The sequence below is a fragment of the Gossypium arboreum genome, chromosome 8 (assembly GCF_025698485.1).
Source record: "Gossypium arboreum isolate Shixiya-1 chromosome 8, ASM2569848v2, whole genome shotgun sequence".
In the NCBI taxonomy this organism is placed as follows: domain Eukaryota; kingdom Viridiplantae; phylum Streptophyta; class Magnoliopsida; order Malvales; family Malvaceae; genus Gossypium; species Gossypium arboreum.
The window spans coordinates 326667-342922 of record NC_069077.1 but is presented as its reverse complement, the minus strand read 5'-3'; the positions used below and the strand labels follow the sequence as shown (position 1 = coordinate 342922).

Sequence of the window (16256 nt, the reverse complement as noted above, 5' to 3'; positions counted from 1 at the left end):
AGCGACATGGTGATAACATAAGTAGATAAATCCACGTTGCATGTCACACATGTACTTAATGTTAATGTACAATGACTAATTGCAAACATTATAAATAAATTAAAGTTGTAACAAAAGGACCAATTTATTCTTATTTATTGAGTAAATGAGATAAAATACAATCCAACTCTTATTACAAGACCTACCATGGTATTTTATCGTTTTGTTTGTCATCTTTAATTTAGATAATACATGTTCTTAATCTATTTTTTTGTTGTAATGTTGTAATGGTTTAATTTTACTTTGTGATCCGCTTGTGTTATAACAATTTAACACTTGTGGTTACTTGAACATGCTTGTGTTATAACAATTTAACACTTGTGGTTACTTGAACATATATCTGCACTTGTACTTTGATTATACTAGTATCACTTTCGAAAAAATTCTTTATTTTTTTTCATACCATATTTTCTTTATACATGAGTGTTGCTTTGTAGTTGTAGCAATAATAATAATAAAATGAAAAGGTAAAGCAACATAAATAACCCATTACAACCAACAATAAGCTATCACGCATGCTTCATTAACCAAAATTTCTCTATAAACAAGAAGAAATACGAAACATGGCAACAAAGAAGCAAAACACCATCACCAAAACCAAGTCAGACCACACGAATCATCATTTCTGGAACAAGCACCAAGCACAACAATATAAAATTTGTCAGCATTTAATATGCAGTAAGAATGTCCAACCCTTTTGCATCCCTTGATGGCGCCAATGAACTTATTGCAAAGACAAGCGAAACAAAAACAAAACCAAAGTAACATGGCATGATGATTTGCACATTTGCAATCAGAATTATGTGTTAAATTAACCAGCAATTGAGTTAACAATCATGTTTAGTAGAATATATTGCCAATTACAACAGAAGTTCATTCCCCTCACCCTCAACCTAGTAAGTTTGTTCCAATTCTTGTAGCCTATTTTTTGGTAACTTATTATTGAGGCAAACAACTTCGAGCTTGCAATAGTAATAATAACAATAATAAAAGTAACATCAAACCGCCGTTTTCCTTTTACAGGCAGTATGTTTTTGGCTGCTAATTGGCATTGAAATACCAATATGTTCACATAAAATCCTCTTCAAGTTCCTGCAAAGATTTGCTTGTTGTAGCAATTTGTTTGTTTGAGGTCATCTTTTCAGAGACCATGAGACCCTTGTAGCTTCTTATCTCTGCTTGTCTTTCCTTTTCAAGCCTTTGCAGTTCCTCATGTCGTTTCTGCCAGAGAAATCAAATGGATTTTCATTTTAGTTATCCAAATAACAATGTTCGTATGAGGTCAAAGGATGAGACTATAATCCCAGCATTTAGCACCTATTGTATAAGTATTTAGTAAGCAACATCAACAAAACTACTAGAACTTCTTTGATCTCATCGTAAATATCTGAATTATTAGCAGCAAAGTGAAGCTGAATATAAGTCCATTAAAACATCGTGCCATTCAGATCATAGTTTACAGTCATTTACTTTATTTTTATTAGAATACTTATGTATTTGGTTTAAGAAACTGGACAAGAAACATAATCCAAATATATCATTATGTATATAGAACAACAACATCATACATATATGTTTATTGAGATTAAAATTTATATGTGCAATAATTGCTCATGCAGTTCTGCCCTTCATGAATCCAGTACGGTATAACAACTTTTATCCTAAACAAAATCCAGTAGGGTAACTTTCATTTTTCATGCTGCAATCATTTAGAATATTCATGTTCTATAGCATACTCGAACAAAACCATCAGCTGATGTCGCCAATAGCCAGTATCAAACCTAAGAAATAAGTTAAAAACAGATAAAGAAAAAGTGGCTCACTTTTTCCCTTAGCTGTTGCTTTCTCTCTGCCCTTTCTGCGGCACTAACAGCTTCTCTCTCAGCTGCAATAACATATTATATTATGCTGCATTAGTTACATCAAGAACAAACAAGACAATTTGAATTTAAAAAAACAATACAGTTAATGCAGCATAGCCAAGAAAATGCAATTGGAAAAAACGACATTACTGCATACCACCAAATTTCTTTCATAGACAATGATAATACAAGTCCTACGTTGTAGCGAAAAATGAAACTGCAGAGATATGCATACCTTTCAAATCAGGTTTCCTTTCCACTTTAGTCTTGTTCAACCTGTTAACTATCTCGTTTATACGCTTCTCCACTCTCACTGTCCGAACCTAAATCATGCGATAAAATCAGACAAACATTAAAGATGAATAAAAGTAGAAATAATAATCGAAGAAATAAAGAAGCTCACCATCTTGGAATTGTGAAAGCCAACTTGGCCAACGTCCATGGAAGGAGTTTTCTTCAAATTGGACCATGGAGTGTAAACAACATCAACATTGTTCACTTTGTTCCCTAATCTCACATAACAATTAAAACAAAAAAGAAGAATGCCACTTATTATCAAACATATACAAATTACATATATATATATATATATAAGGAATTGATGAAATTAAAATAAACCTTGGATGGAATTAGCTTTAACAAGCTGAGCACAATCTTCAAGCAAACCTTCGCTTATATCGTCAATGGTTTGACCTTTATGAAGTCTTACATAAACATGAGCAGAAGACATTTTATCAACATGGAACCTGCAACAAAATAAATTCAATCACCAAATTTCATAGAGAGTTATAAGAGAAAAAAAATAACCCTAAATACTTAATTTATAGCACAAATGAAGAATTTTCAGGAACTTTTTATTTTAAATTGAAAGGCAATTCGAAATTACCAAATGTCTTCGGGAAAGCCGTATTTAATGAGTTCCTCGTTCTCGTACTTGTCGAGACCCATTAAAATTGTGTAATCACCAACCTCTGGTCGGGCTTTGAAGTAAAACACCATTTTTTTTCTTCAAAGTTTCTTTCTTTTTCTCCCTTTCCTCACTTGGGAGACCAATCCAGAGACAAAATTAGGGTACTTTTCCCCTTTCAGTTGAAGGAAATTGCAAAAAAAAAAAAAAAAAACCGATAACCTAATGCGATCACTGTTTGCGCTTGCGTTTTTCCAAATTGACAGCGTTTACCTCATGAAAAAATTATTTTCCAAGTTTTCTCAAATTCTAATATATTATATCGATATAAAAGTCAATTCTTAATGGCCAAAATACCCTCATTTAAATATTTTTAATATTATTAGATTAGATTCTTATTGAGATATTAAAATTAAAACGGAAATTATTTAGTAAATATCATTCTATTTTTATCCCCCTTCAAAAAGAAAAAATCCTTGGTTTCTTTGTTCAGCTGCGATTAATTTGTATTAGACAGTATTTTTTTTCATTAACCATATCTCTAATCGGTCTAAGTTTAATCATATGAATTTTTTCAATAATAATTTTGGAATATAAATTCGATCTAAATAATACTACTCATTTGTCAAGTTTTCTGTACACATTCATCATATTGAATGCAAAAATTAGATGGTTTCATTAAGTTGGCTAGGGAAGAGAACTCATCATCGAATATATTTTATTTTTTTATATATTATAAAAATATTTTAAAATGATAAAATAGATATTTTTATTATGAAAATTCATAATCGATAACCACTTAAAAAACCACTTTAACTACCATAAGATTGATTTGACCAAACCAACTCGATTGAAAACATCTATTATATCGGTTAATTCGATCTAAACCGATTTTTCCATTTACTACACTGCAAAATTCCTAACATAAAATATTCGCACACAAAAAGATTAAGATTGTAAACAGATACAAAGATCAATATTTACTTGCATTTCTCAGCAAAACAAAAGGAATAAAGTAGTTCGTCAATGTGAAAGAGCTCTCTTTACAAATCTTAAAGTATTTTGATGACGAATTTCTGTTTCTTTTGAGAAATGAAATCATGACTTTAATAACAGAAGCTCATGAGTGTCTTTTTTTTACTCAGTTAAGAAAAACCACTGTACATGAATGTGTAAGATGACCATATATTCCGAGCTGCCGTTGGCATTGCTTCTGGCAAACAATGGGACACCTTGCTCTAAATTTACAGCCCAACGGAATGTGCTTCGATTTTGTAACAAGCCACGAGCAATCCAACGGAGGATCGGCATCTCTTAGCACCATGCGACCTTTTCGAAGAGACAGAGCTGACCAATTTTGATCATCTGTAACCATGTTTGGTATCTGTAAGAGACTTGAATGTGAGGGCATTGTAGTTTGCCTGTGATATAGTTTCTCTAAGCTTTCGGTTGGTATCTCTTTTGTTGTCTCGATTTTCATTTCCTTGCTATGAACCGAACCCAGAATTCTGTTTGCTTCTTTTGACAATCCAGCGGCACGCCAAGCTTCGGCGATAAGGAATATGGTTGATTTCTCGGGCCTAACCTCAAACTCTTTCATTACTTGGAGAAGTTCTTCTGCTTTCCATGGTTGTTTGGCTTCACTATATCCACATATTAAGGTCTCAAAGGTTTTCAGATTGGGAGATACTCCATATTCACACATTTGGTAGAAAATCTTAATTGCCTGATCCATTCTACCGGCACTGCACCAGCCACTGATAACGGTAGTAAAGATCACAACATTAGGGGATGCTTCTGATTCAATCATGATTGTTAAAAGTTCTTCGGCTTTATCCGGTTCTTGTGCTCGCACATAACCTTTAGCAAGAATGCTATAGGCATGAATGTCAGGCTGTATTCCTGCTTTCACCATGTCATCAAATATTTCCCTGCATTTACCCATAAATCCTGCTGAACTCCATGCATTCATAATGGTGCTAAAAGTTATAACATCGGGTTTGACCCTAGATTCTTCCATCAAAGAAAGTACCTGCAGATCAAAGGTAAGTATTTATTCATGTTCTTCGGATGACTAGCCTCGTATTAGCATATATCAGATATCAAAATTTGCACAAGTCATAAAATCCTGCATTGGTTTACTTACCTCATCAACCCCATCTCTGTCCATGATGTCAACAAAACCTTTGATCAATCCATTGAACATCACGAGATTAGGACGGACGCCGAGTTCCTTCATCCTATATACAAACCTTAAGGCCTCCTTGATCTTACCTTCTTTACAATATCCACCGATAATGATGCCACAAGTTCTCTCATTAGGCTGCACACCATTTTTCTTCATCTCTAAACTCACACCTTCGGCTCGCTCAGTCTCTTGATTCTGTGAATAAGCGGTCGCTATGGTATTGTAGGTAACAGCATCTGGTTGCATTCCGGAGGCAATCATCTTATTAACCGCATTCCAAGCTTCTGTCATGTTGTTCTTTTTGCACCATGCTCGGACAAGTACATTATAGGTTCGGAGATTGGGTTTGACATTCCCCTCCTGCAACATTAGGTCTACCAGTTTAACAGATTCTTCGGGCTTACCGGCAATCCCGTACCCTTTGATTAGCGTGTTATAAGTGCTAGTGGTGGGTTTCAGTCCACTTTCCCTCATCTTCCAAAAAGTCTCCATGGCTTCTTCTATATTTCCACATTCAGAGAAAGCATTTATAACAGCATTGAAAAAAATCGAGTCGGGTTTCATGCCGTTTTCTTCGACCTGAGAGATGATAGAATGTATGGAACCGAAGTTCTTCTGGATAGTCAAGGCTGCCAAGAGAGTTGTGTATGTAATCAAAGATGGTCTATGCCCTCCTTCGATCAAACAGTCGAAAATAGACAGAGCTTCTTGGGGTTTTCCTCTTTCTATTAGGATGTTCATTAGCTTAGTCCGGGACCGTACCGTTCTGCAGCTTTCCTTTTTCATACAGGCACGGCAATGAGATTGATGTTGTTGATCCATAAGTGGAGCAATGTGGAAGTTAACTACCACATGAAAATCTAAGTACTAGAAACACAAGAAAAAAACAGTAAATCAATCGACTAACGAAACCTAAAGCGGAGATCGAAATTACTGTAATCCCATCCACAGAAACATACGAAACTGGATTGAATACAAGCAATCAAGCGTGCTACTTCATGAAAATGGAAACATAGATCAGACAAAGATAACCACATAACAGAGACATATAATATACATACTTCACAAAACCAAGAAGAGCAAGGGAAATCAGATAGCGATGCAAAACAGCTTAATTTAAGCCCAGAAAGAAAAATAAGCAGTGCTGCTGAGCAATGAAAAAATGGTGAGAGAATAGTACCTGGGGTGATTGGGGCTGAAATCTTGGATTATTGAAAAAAAAAATGTGAGAGAATGAAACAGAGGTTACTGAATGGTTGAAGTATGGAGGCTTTTTTCTTGGAATGCATTAAAATATGTTATCTATTTTTATTTTTTGAAAGCTAAAATATTATCTACTCACCCACAAAAAAACATCAAAGATGTGGTGATAAGAAAACCACAAAGTGGGGCTGAAAATTTTTAGTGCTTTCTTTTTATTTATTTTTTTCATACATGATTCGTTTTTATTTTGTTTTCTTCTTTCTCATGAAAATTTTTTATTCACTTATTTGTTGAATTTCTTAGTATTAATCTTGTAAGTTGTAAATTTAATTATTTTTAATTTTTATATTTAAAAAATCAATTTTGTTAAATAGTATAAATTAAATTAATATTTTCAAAATTTTATGCCCTAAACGTATTTATAATATATATATGTAATTTCTACTTACTATTTTCAAATACTTGCATAAAATTATATTATTTTAAGTAATAAATTTAATTGCTATTATTTAAATAGTTAAAATATATTATATAAATCTTTTATTCTTTTTAAATTTAGAATTTAATTTTTTACTTTTATTTATAGAAATTTATTATCTCTATTTTTAAATTTTAAATTTCATGACACTATTAAATTTATTTTATTAAATTCATATTTATTACAATTCTTTTAATTACATACCTATTAAAATATTTTTTATTTCAAATTTCACACTTACAAATATAATCAAAATAATTTAACAGCAATTTGAAATCAGAAAAAGTGGTAGAATATTATTATCCATGGAGAAAGAAAGGTCCAGGTTTGACAGGGCTGGGCTGGCTCTGGAATTTTAATAGTTTCAATATTCTAAAACCCAAAAACAGAACAAAGAATATATATTTTTTTAAAGCAAAGATTTGACAAATTCTGGCCCACCTACATTTCCCAGGGAAGAAGGCGAAGCAGCCAAAAAAAACATTAACCATTTTTATATTTCATAGACTTCCCTGAAAAAGGAATTTGTTTTTGAAAGAAAAAGAAATAATCTTTCTTTGATTCCATTATCTCACTGTGTAAAATGAAACCGTGTAACTAAACATTAGATCTGAATGATCATTTCTTTTTTCATTTTTTCTTGATCTGTGTGTGTTCATTTCTGTTGTAAAAGAAAAGAAATGTTGAAGTTGTGGAAATGGTATCAAAATTGCTTAGCAATCCACCCAGTGAAGACACAGGTTTTAAGCTCAGGCTTGATTTGGGCTTTTGGTGACATAGCTGCTCAAACTATTACTCACTCTACTGCCAAAAAACACCATCATTTGCAGGTACCATCATATTTACGACTTTTTAACATATTGGGTAGTCTTTAATTTCTCCATTCTTTCCTGCTCTTGTTTGAGTTTGATTTGTTTGGTTTCTGGTGAATCTTGATATTGTTCTTGATGCCATTGAATTATTGTTGTAATAGAAAAAGGGTTGGTTTTTATTGCTGCATATATGCTTTTTCTTCTCTTGATAAAATTGGTAGCTTCTTTATGGAAATTGAGCTTATAACCACTGTTTTTGGGTACAGTTTTGACATTTTTCTCTGTTATTGAGGTTTATCTGTTGATTCTTGTTGATGTTGCTTTTAGTCTGCCAATTTTATGAACATTTAGAACAAGCCATATGTGTGTGTGTGTGTGTGTAAACACTCCCCTTTGAAGAGAAACTAGAATTATACCTGCTGAGATAAGTAAGGAATTTTGAGTGATTTATTACAATTTTTCTTGGTTTGAATCCTTTAAAAAAGGAGAGTTTTTCTATTTTTGTTTATTGTTTACATGCATAAAAAATGGTTTCTTTTTGTGATGGGAGCTTCAATTTTATGGCTGCCGTTTTTCATCGTTCAGCACTTGTCTAGCTGCAATCTGCAATGCAATGCTATGTTAATACAACTCTTCGTTTTCTGTCTTGAAGTACCTGTGTCCAACACTCATTTCCTACGTATATGACCCTTCAAGATTTTAGAGTTACCTTAGATCCTATCCCCATTATCCAATGATTGAACATAATCATGTTGTACAAGTACTCATACTATAATCTTAGTAGCATAGATGCAATGAAGAACGTGATTTTAGAGTTACCTTAGATCCTATCCCCATTATTCCTCTTGACAAAAGTTCACCACTTTGAAATAATTTAACTATTGTAATATATATGTCCACAATGGAAAATTTGCATTCTGCCTTGTGTATAATCTCATCTTTAATTTTGTGAGTATTTTAGCATTAATCTGCTTATTTCTATTTAGTAAGAAAGATTTTTTATTTTTATTTTTTGTATCAGGAAAAGGATAAAGAATTAAAGGTTAATTGGAAACGTGTGGCTACAACAAGTTTGTTTGGTTTAGGATTTGTTGGACCAGTCGGACATTACTGGTAATCATCTACCTATCACCATGGATTACTTGGTTAAATAATGTTAAGGTCACATTACGCTGATGTTTACTGCTTACTTGCATTTCTCCGAGCTTGCATCATAAGATTCATCGTGCATTAGGAAACTACAATGTACGAAAGATTTAGTGATTTACAATACATAAGGGGCTTATTACGGAACCTAAAGATGGTTCATGGTGGCCGCTTTTTCCTTTTATTTTTTATTTTGGCTTGGCTGCTGTTCCATATGCAAAACTTTTTGTTGGAAACTCTTTTAAAATTTTATGGTTACATTTATAGGTACGAAGGTTTGGACCGATGCATAAGGTTTCGACTTCGTTTACGACCATATTCTTTTCGTTTCGTGGCTACTAAAGTTGCAGTCGACGGGTTTATCTTCGGGCCATTGGATTTACTCGTGTTTTTTACTTACATGGGATTTTCTGCGGGAAAGAGTGTTCCCCAAATCAAAGAAGATGTAAAGAGGGATTTTGTACCGGCATTAATTCTCGAAGGAGGGCTATGGCCGATTGTTCAAGTCGCAAATTTCCGATATATACCGGTGAGATACCAACTTCTATATGTAAACATGTTCTGCTTGTTGGATAGTTGTTTCTTGTCGTGGATCGAACAACAAGAGGATGCTCCATGGAAGCAATGGCTGAATTCTTTGATACATTCAAAGGAGAAAAAGGATGAAGGTTAATACATTTATTGAGAACTTTGATGTTGATGCATTGAAGGACTTGTTTGGCATCATTTTGCATATACATGGTGAAATATATATCTATACTAGTTTTGGAGAATTGAAAAAAGGAAGGAAGAAAATTTATGCTCCATTGAAGGACTTTTTGAACCCTTTGGGATACGAGTGATCATTGTTATTCTCTTATCTCATTCCTCTTGATAAATGATTTTGGTAATTCTCTTTTAACAGTGAGATATTATATCTGTACGGTTTTCTTTTTTTTAAAAAAAAAAAGAAAAGTCTCTAGGATGATGGTCGATTGAATATTTACAATTTTTGAAATATCTAAATTTAAATCCGTGAAATCCTCCTTTTTTTCACAAGATTTCTGAATCTGTTAAAATATATTTTTAATTAAATCAATATAAATTTGCCGAATAAAGGCGTAATATCCTCTGATTTATTAAAATAAATTTAAAACTAAAACATTAAAATCCTACAACCTTAACCTTCTACCATTTACCGATACTACACTAGCAATTAAATAAATTTAGTACGCATCATGTATAAAATAAGTTCAATCTAATTAATCTTTACATAATTGACATGAGAAAGAAAAAACACTATATAGATTTACATATAAATAGTGCCAAATTTGCTATCTAAGACTTTACTATTGAAGTATAGGCATCATTCATTCCTATTCTGGAATCACATTTATTAACGGAATTTTAAATTTGAGGTTTCAAAAATATATATAATAACTGAATTATGATGGAAATTAAAAGAAAATGTACATTTCAAATTACATTCACAGACATCTACAACTACAAAAAAGAAAGGTAAAAAAAAGAAAAGAGTTTTCACAATCCTCTCTGCAAAAACAATTCAGTTCAATTTCTTCCAAAAAGGAAAAAAGAAATTTCAATATAAAAAAACTATTCAGAACATCTTACCCATAGGCATTAAATGAAGAACAGATTTAGGGTTCATGAAGTACCAAATTTGGACAAGGCTGATTCGAAAAGTGTTGAGAAATCCTGGGATGTATTTTGATCGTCGGCTTTGATCTTTACTTGCGCTTTTGCCGATGATGTGTTGATTACACATTCGACAAGGTAATTAGATGATTCCTCGAATTTTTGTGCAAAGAAGAAAAACTTGAAGTTAGGGGATTGGCCACCTGACGCTATGCAGTGGATGGAATGGCTTTGCATGTGTCGAAGTAACGCTTGAGGAGCCGTCAATGCTGCAACACCTTGAGGGTTTACCGAGATTTCCTGCATTAATTAAGGACATGTTGAGCTCTAAGAAGGGAGTGAACATATAACCACAGTTTCTGCTCCATGACTTAAGAGCTGACATAAGGGACCAGATTATCATAGCATAAGTGGTCATCAGCTAGAAACAAAAAAGTCCGGGAAATAAAATATAGTACTAAAATAGAAGCATCCTCGCATATTGTTTAGCCAAGAAAAGGTTTTAATGTTCAGAAGCAAACCTGCGACAAAGCAACAGGCAATTGGCGCCACTTCTGCTGAAAAGTGCTTGGATCTAGAGCAGCTTTTGTGTTAAGCTTCAATTGAGGAGGAGACGGCACAGCAGGTGTTGCTGGTATGCCAAGACCAAGAAGATCGTCTATTGCGAAGCTTGCTTGAGGAGAATGGCCTGCCAAGGTGGGATTTGAAACTGCCGACTCTATCTGTGCTTGTGAGGCAAAGACGGATGTAGACGAACCATCATAAGGAACAGTATAAGCAGAACCATTATTGCGTGAACCTTTAGTTTCTTCTTTCTCTGAAGTAGTTAAAAGCAGATCCTTGTCGTTTTCCTCCACCATCTGAGTAGGAACAACATTATTTGCTGCTTCACCAATAGATAGATTTCCAAGTTCATCTGCAAACTCAAGTGGACCCCTGTGTTCCTTGTCTGTAAACATGTAAGATGGCTGCAGATATTTATGAATATCAGTTAAACTCAATTCCTTTATGATTTGAGTAACACACCAGAAGAACCTAGGTTTCTAAAATGAGAAGCAATTACTGTAATACACTAAAATGTCTAATAGCAGAATGAAAATTTTGCATAAAATGAAGAAAATGATTGGAGAGGCACAAAGCTGTTATTAGAGAAGTCAATTGTTTGGCTCTCAACGGTAAACAAAACGAAGTTGTTGCAATTTGTTTCACAGCTATCACAGAAAGATGATAAGTTGCAAGTCCATTCCATGAGCATTGTTGGTAGATCTTCCATTGGTTGTTAGATTTGACAATGATGCAAGATAAGGAATTGACAAAAGGGAAGAATGACTTAAGAAATGCAAGTATTTTGTTATGTAATACCTTAACTCATTTAAAAATGTATGGAAAGAAAAAACTCATTCACTCTTAAGTTCACAACTAAGTGACTTGTGCATGAGGAGATCAAGTAAATAAGACCTACTTAGGGAGCCCCATTTTGCTTAAACATCTTGGTCTAGTGGTTTCGAAGGAATCAAGCCTACACATCTAGGGGAGTGTTAAATAGTGTAATGTCCCAAATAAACTTTGTTTAGGTATCTTTTAGAATTAATATCCAGACTGGTCCTCATTGCCAAGTAGCTTTTAGGTCACAAAGTTTGAATAGCATTTTCATTGCAGACATTTCGGCCCAACTTGAACCAAGGCAAACTCCTCCTGATACAAGCCTTATATTTTTCCCCCTTTAATACGCAGTTTGGATGCTTTAACAGCCCATTGCAAGAGCTTCAAAATGGTCGAAAATAGAAAAATACCTATAACAAAAGGTTGGGAGAATCTAGTAGTTACCTTCTGGTATAAGACAGATAAACTGTTAAATTCATCAAATATCCTATCTTTAATTTCACTGCTTTGAGTATCAGCAAAAACAGAAACAGCTTGCTTTGGAGGGTTCACCACACGTTCAGCTACTGATACATTATACCGTAAAATCCTATAGTAGAATAGCGCTCTGTCATGAACATCCTGCAGTCAAGCTGAAGGATCAATTATCGTTTCCAGAAAAGAGCTTGACAACTCAAACAGTACTATGGATGCAAGAGCCGGAAAAAAAGAAGAAATAAAAAGACATTCATACCTGGTGAAAATCAGCAATACCTCCAGCCAATGCAGCTCCCAATGCACTTTGGGTCTCAGGAGGCCTTTTGAAAAAGCACTTCATCACAGCAGTGAGAAGATGTAAACGAACCTGTAGAATTCCATATTCCATCAACCAAGTAAATGAAGCAATTCATAACACAGATTTTTTAATCCAGCTTTCAGAAATTCAGTATAAAAAGAGGCTCAAATTCTACTATCAAATGAAAACAAATGCTCAATCTAACAATAACAAAGAAAGCAGCAGTGTCCTTGGTTGTGGAATGAGATGAGAGACGACACAGCTAGGAAGGAGAGGAATGAAGGGGGATGTGATAATATTGCGTGAATCAAATATACAAGTGTGCAGCATAGCATATCCAGTAGAGAGACATGAATGAAAACATCAGAGGACCAACAAGGGTTAGAAATGCCATAATAGATACAGCTGAAAGTTGAATCAACTGGCTCAACAACCTCTTTTTATCTTCACAAGAGAGATTCTAAGAAACAAAAACTATAATCTGAAATGGTTCAGAAAAACAGAACATGGTTTAACATGGAATCATTGGATAATATCCATGAAGGTTGATTACCTCAGCAGAATGCTCCTCATCCCAGTTTTCAACTAAACTCTCCAAAACATAAGGAGCATCTTGCATATCCTGAGAATATTCCCCCAACATCCATATAAGAGCTGCCTTGGCTTTTGGTTCCTGTACATTTTTGCTGCTTATGTTCCCAACCACTGCAATGCAATCATGGCTCCACTGAGGATATTTTCTAAGAAGATCTTTCACAAGCACCTGCATAAAAGAACTCATAAATAGAGGAATGTTATGCATATATTTAAGAGACCAAACATCGAGTAGGGGTATAAATATTTAATTACCAGAGCTTCAGCAGTCACGTAGTCTTTCTCCATTTCAAGAAATTGAAGAAGTCTATCGACAATTGCATTAACATCATACTGCTGTAGTGCTATTTTGCCAACGGCTCTGATTGACTCTCGGGCAATTGGGATATCAACATTTGCAGCATACTCACATAATTCAGTGACTGAAATTTAGTAAACAATGATGCATATCAGAATACTTGAGAGGAAGAATTGAAAATTTACTGATGTCATCTTCTCTAAAGAGGCCCTCAAAAGAAACTAAGGCTGTTTACTTACCTATCTCATAAGTATTGCTCTCATTTGCCACTGCAGTCAACATTTCAAGCTTCAATCGTTTGACATAAGATGGTTCATTATACTGGCAGTAGAAATGTTTGTAGTCTGAGGAGAACACATAAGGTGCTCGCATAACCAAGAGATGTAGATGACTTAAAACTGCATAAGACTGTTCTGGGCTTCCTGAACTAACAAGGGTCAACAGCGGTGCTTTGATACGTTCATACACCTTTACAACAAAAGAATTTCGTTAGAAAACTCCTGATTCCGTAAACTAGTATAAGACTATTACTAATCTATCACACACAATCAAGTATAGTTTAATAATATCAAGGCCATGTATGATGATTCACGGTTGAAGACACATGCCCAGATTTGCTTCAATGACAGGAAATTAATGACTAAATTACAAGCTTTATAAAGTTTTAGAGAAAAGAAAGGGGAAGATATTGATGGCAAACAAAAGAAGCACGAATTGCAGGATCAAGATTAACTGAAAAGCACCTCCTTGATAGTAAACATGCAGGAGATAGCTTGATTGAAGTAGAAACTTAACAACTTGCCACATTTTAAAGAATCACATAACAAAGGCTGGTAGGCACCTGTTGATGAACATCAGTCATGGACAGGGTTAACTGTAAAAACACTCTGATAGTGGCTAAGACAACAGCGCCATTTGCATGCTGAAGTCTATCTTCAAGGAGATTCATAATGTCAAAAATCTCACTGCTGTCTGACGGAACATATTTAGTCACCAACTCAAGCACAAGGCACTGTGCCCATTCACTAAATTCCTTGATCCTACACATAAAAACCCATTTAGAAGCATTCAATTAATAACATCATAGCACTTAGTATTACATATACAGTAGCATAAATGACAGTATAATCACAAGAAGACAGTAAGAATTGAACTTTCCCATTGATTCTTCAATTTTTATCCACGGAACATACCGATTCAATAGGTAATATATGACTGGCTTGCTAATCAAAGCTTCCCTTTCCCTTGATGCCTCTTCAGATGTGCTAGCTTCCGCGCTCCAGATCTCTTGTAATGCAGACAAACAATTTGCAACCACCTAATGAAAAAAATAACTCATTAATCTACAAGCTAATCCACAAACAAAAATAAAACGTTAGACAATCAATTCAAGCTTTTTAACTAGCTCTCACTTGAGTATCTGAGTCATGGAGCATCAAATGCTTCAGTATGGAAGGAAAATCCGCATCAATACAAGTTGAAGCTGAGATATGATAAAGCTTCAAAACTCCCATGACCGCCACCATTCTCACGTAACTATTATTATCTTTCAATCCGGATCCCAACGGACCTACCAAATACTCCACCAGATTCGCCACACGCAACGAACACAAGCTCCGCAAGGCTAGCCCTCGGATCATTGGATCTTCATCGCGGCAATCCCTTTGAAGGAAATTGATGGTCAAGAGAGCGAGATCGGGGTTGACTTTGGCGTAATTACCGACGTAGAGGTAACACATTTTCTTCAAAACGATGTCAGATGTGGCCGAGCACATCACCATCTCACCAAAGAGGGAGGACACATCGATTCCAATCGTCATATAGGAGATCACTTTTTTGAAAAGCTCTCGCTTCGAATCATCCACACCCGGTGCTCGGCTTCCAGCAAGTTGCCGGAGCTGGAGTTTCAAATCGGAGACTTCACTTTTACTGTTAACCATAATAAGAACGCTTAATTACAGTTCCATAAAAAAGAGAAAGAGCACTAAATCAGAATTCGAAATGATAAAAATTAAAAAATAGATTGACAAAATTGCAGCAAAAATTGAAGGATTGGAGCATGAAATTGTTATAATTACCCAGAAGGTTGAGACGGCGACGGTGATCGTTGGGACTGAGCTGGAGGCGCCATGGCTGGTGGTTAACTGATTCAAAGTTCAGTTTTAAAGAAAGATCTACCAGTAAACAGATCGGCCGTCGAAGGAAAGATACAAAATGGTTGAGATTGGAGTTAAAAAGAGTGATTTTGTTAGACGACACCGTGAACAAGCGGTGCGCTTCTCTATGTTGTAAAATTGTCACGGAGATTTTTTTCTTTTACAATTTTTCTATTTTACAACCATATTTTTATCTTTAAAAAAAATAAGCTAAATGGTTGCTATTAAAAAAAACTATAATTTCATCACTCTATCATTAAATGATTAATGAATAATAATTTAATATTTTTTAAATTAGTATAATAAAAATTTAATTGGTAAATATTTAAATATCTGTAAAACTTTGCAACTTACGCAACGTATTTTACAGATTATCTGTTGGTTTCCACTAAAGGAATTATTGAATCAATAACATTTTGGAATATTTTTATGAAGTGTCAGGTTTGCAAGTAAATTCCTCAAATAGTGAGCTATATCGTGCTGGAGTTTACCGATCTGAATTGCAGGCTATTGTGGAGTGGATTGGTTTGAAGATGGGTGTGTCGCCAATAAGGTATCTAGGGTACCTTTGGTGACAAGAAATTTGGGGGATAGTAATTGTGCTTCCTTAGTAAAAAAGAAAAAAGAAAAAATAGAATCCAACTTAAACAAAATTTTATTTCAGGTTAGATCCATAAGTACCTCTAGGCATAAACAAAATAAGGTGCTATTGCATAAAATTGTGTGGAGAGCCCTCACGATACCTATGTTCTTCAATTGCCAATTCATAGCAGACTAGTT

At 34.4% G+C, this 16256-nt stretch overlaps 4 protein-coding genes across 7 annotated transcripts; 1 reads left to right on the top strand and 3 right to left on the bottom strand.

The window, feature by feature from the left end:
- Positions 1-817: 817 nt before the first annotated feature.
- LOC108468866 (uncharacterized) lies at positions 818-3140 on the bottom strand. Its single transcript, XM_017769726.2, has 6 exons — positions 2788-3140; positions 2520-2647; positions 2305-2408; positions 2137-2224; positions 1863-1924; positions 818-1260 (listed from the first exon to the last, which is right to left on the bottom strand). The coding sequence occupies exons 1-6, from the start codon at positions 2898-2900 to the stop codon at positions 1108-1110; spliced, it is 648 nt and encodes a 215-aa protein (XP_017625215.1). The 5' UTR covers positions 2901-3140; the 3' UTR covers positions 818-1107.
- Positions 3141-3756: 616 nt separating this feature from the next.
- On the bottom strand, positions 3757-6366 carry LOC108467845 (pentatricopeptide repeat-containing protein At5g25630). Of its 3 annotated transcripts, none has more exons than XM_053031486.1 (3): positions 6177-6366; positions 4955-5773; positions 3757-4840 (listed from the first exon to the last, which is right to left on the bottom strand). In XM_053031486.1, exons 2-3 carry the CDS (start codon positions 5735-5737, stop codon positions 3950-3952), a joined length of 1674 nt encoding a protein of 557 aa, XP_052887446.1. In that variant the 5' UTR covers positions 5738-5773; positions 6177-6366; the 3' UTR covers positions 3757-3949. The 3 variants fall into 3 exon arrangements, with proteins under 3 accessions (XP_052887446.1, XP_052887447.1, XP_017624139.1); XM_053031487.1 differs by having other exon boundaries at positions 4955-5768; XM_017768650.2 differs by having other exon boundaries at positions 4955-5863; positions 6177-6365.
- A 710-nt stretch (positions 6367-7076) lies between these two features.
- On the top strand, positions 7077-10361 carry LOC108469805 (uncharacterized). Its single transcript, XM_017770853.2, has 3 exons — positions 7077-7507; positions 8511-8602; positions 8903-10361. The coding sequence occupies exons 1-3, from the start codon at positions 7358-7360 to the stop codon at positions 9306-9308; spliced, it is 648 nt and encodes a 215-aa protein (XP_017626342.2). The 5' UTR covers positions 7077-7357; the 3' UTR covers positions 9309-10361.
- On the bottom strand, positions 10043-16102 carry LOC108469804 (beta-adaptin-like protein A). Of its 2 annotated transcripts, none has more exons than XM_017770851.2 (11): positions 15399-16102; positions 14733-15249; positions 14514-14638; positions 14162-14360; positions 13560-13788; positions 13278-13444; positions 12982-13191; positions 12387-12497; positions 12098-12274; positions 10792-11238; positions 10043-10570 (listed from the first exon to the last, which is right to left on the bottom strand). In XM_017770851.2, the coding sequence occupies exons 1-11, from the start codon at positions 15449-15451 to the stop codon at positions 10280-10282; spliced, it is 2526 nt and encodes an 841-aa protein (XP_017626340.1). In that variant the 5' UTR covers positions 15452-16102; the 3' UTR covers positions 10043-10279. The 2 variants fall into 2 exon arrangements, with proteins under 2 accessions (XP_017626340.1, XP_017626339.1); XM_017770850.2 differs by having other exon boundaries at positions 14733-15270; positions 15399-15708.
- Between the last annotated feature and the right edge of the window lie 154 nt (positions 16103-16256).

Excerpts from the sequence above, each read along its gene's own strand:
- LOC108468866 (XM_017769726.2), bottom strand. The coding sequence starts at position 2,900 with ATGGTGTTTTACTTCAAAGCCCGACCAGAGGTTGGTGATTACACAATT. Across the intron at positions 2,648-2,787 it reads GGCTTTCCCGAAGACATTTG|GTTCCATGTTGATAAAATGT; the intron begins GTAATTTCGAAT and ends ATTTTGTTGCAG. Across the intron at positions 2,409-2,519 it reads TAAAGCTAATTCCATCCAAG|GGAACAAAGTGAACAATGTT; the intron begins GTTTATTTTAAT and ends ATGTGAGATTAG.
- LOC108467845 (XM_017768650.2), bottom strand. The coding sequence starts at position 5,818 with ATGGATCAACAACATCAATCTCATTGCCGTGCCTGTATGAAAAAGGAA. Across the intron at positions 4,841-4,954 it reads ACAGAGATGGGGTTGATGAG|GTACTTTCTTTGATGGAAGA; the intron begins GTAAGTAAACCA and ends TTTGATCTGCAG.
- LOC108469805 (XM_017770853.2), top strand. The coding sequence starts at position 7,358 with ATGTTGAAGTTGTGGAAATGGTATCAAAATTGCTTAGCAATCCACCCA. Across the intron at positions 7,508-8,510 it reads AAAAACACCATCATTTGCAG|GAAAAGGATAAAGAATTAAA; the intron begins GTACCATCATAT and ends TTTTTGTATCAG. Across the intron at positions 8,603-8,902 it reads GGACCAGTCGGACATTACTG|GTACGAAGGTTTGGACCGAT; the intron begins GTAATCATCTAC and ends TTACATTTATAG.
- LOC108469804 (XM_017770850.2), bottom strand. The coding sequence starts at position 15,451 with ATGGCGCCTCCAGCTCAGTCCCAACGATCACCGTCGCCGTCTCAACCT. Across the intron at positions 13,445-13,559 it reads GAGCAATACTTATGAGATAG|TCACTGAATTATGTGAGTAT; the intron begins GTAAGTAAACAG and ends ACTAAATTTCAG. Across the intron at positions 10,571-10,791 it reads TGCCTGTTGCTTTGTCGCAG|GAAATCTCGGTAAACCCTCA; the intron begins GTTTGCTTCTGA and ends TAATTAATGCAG.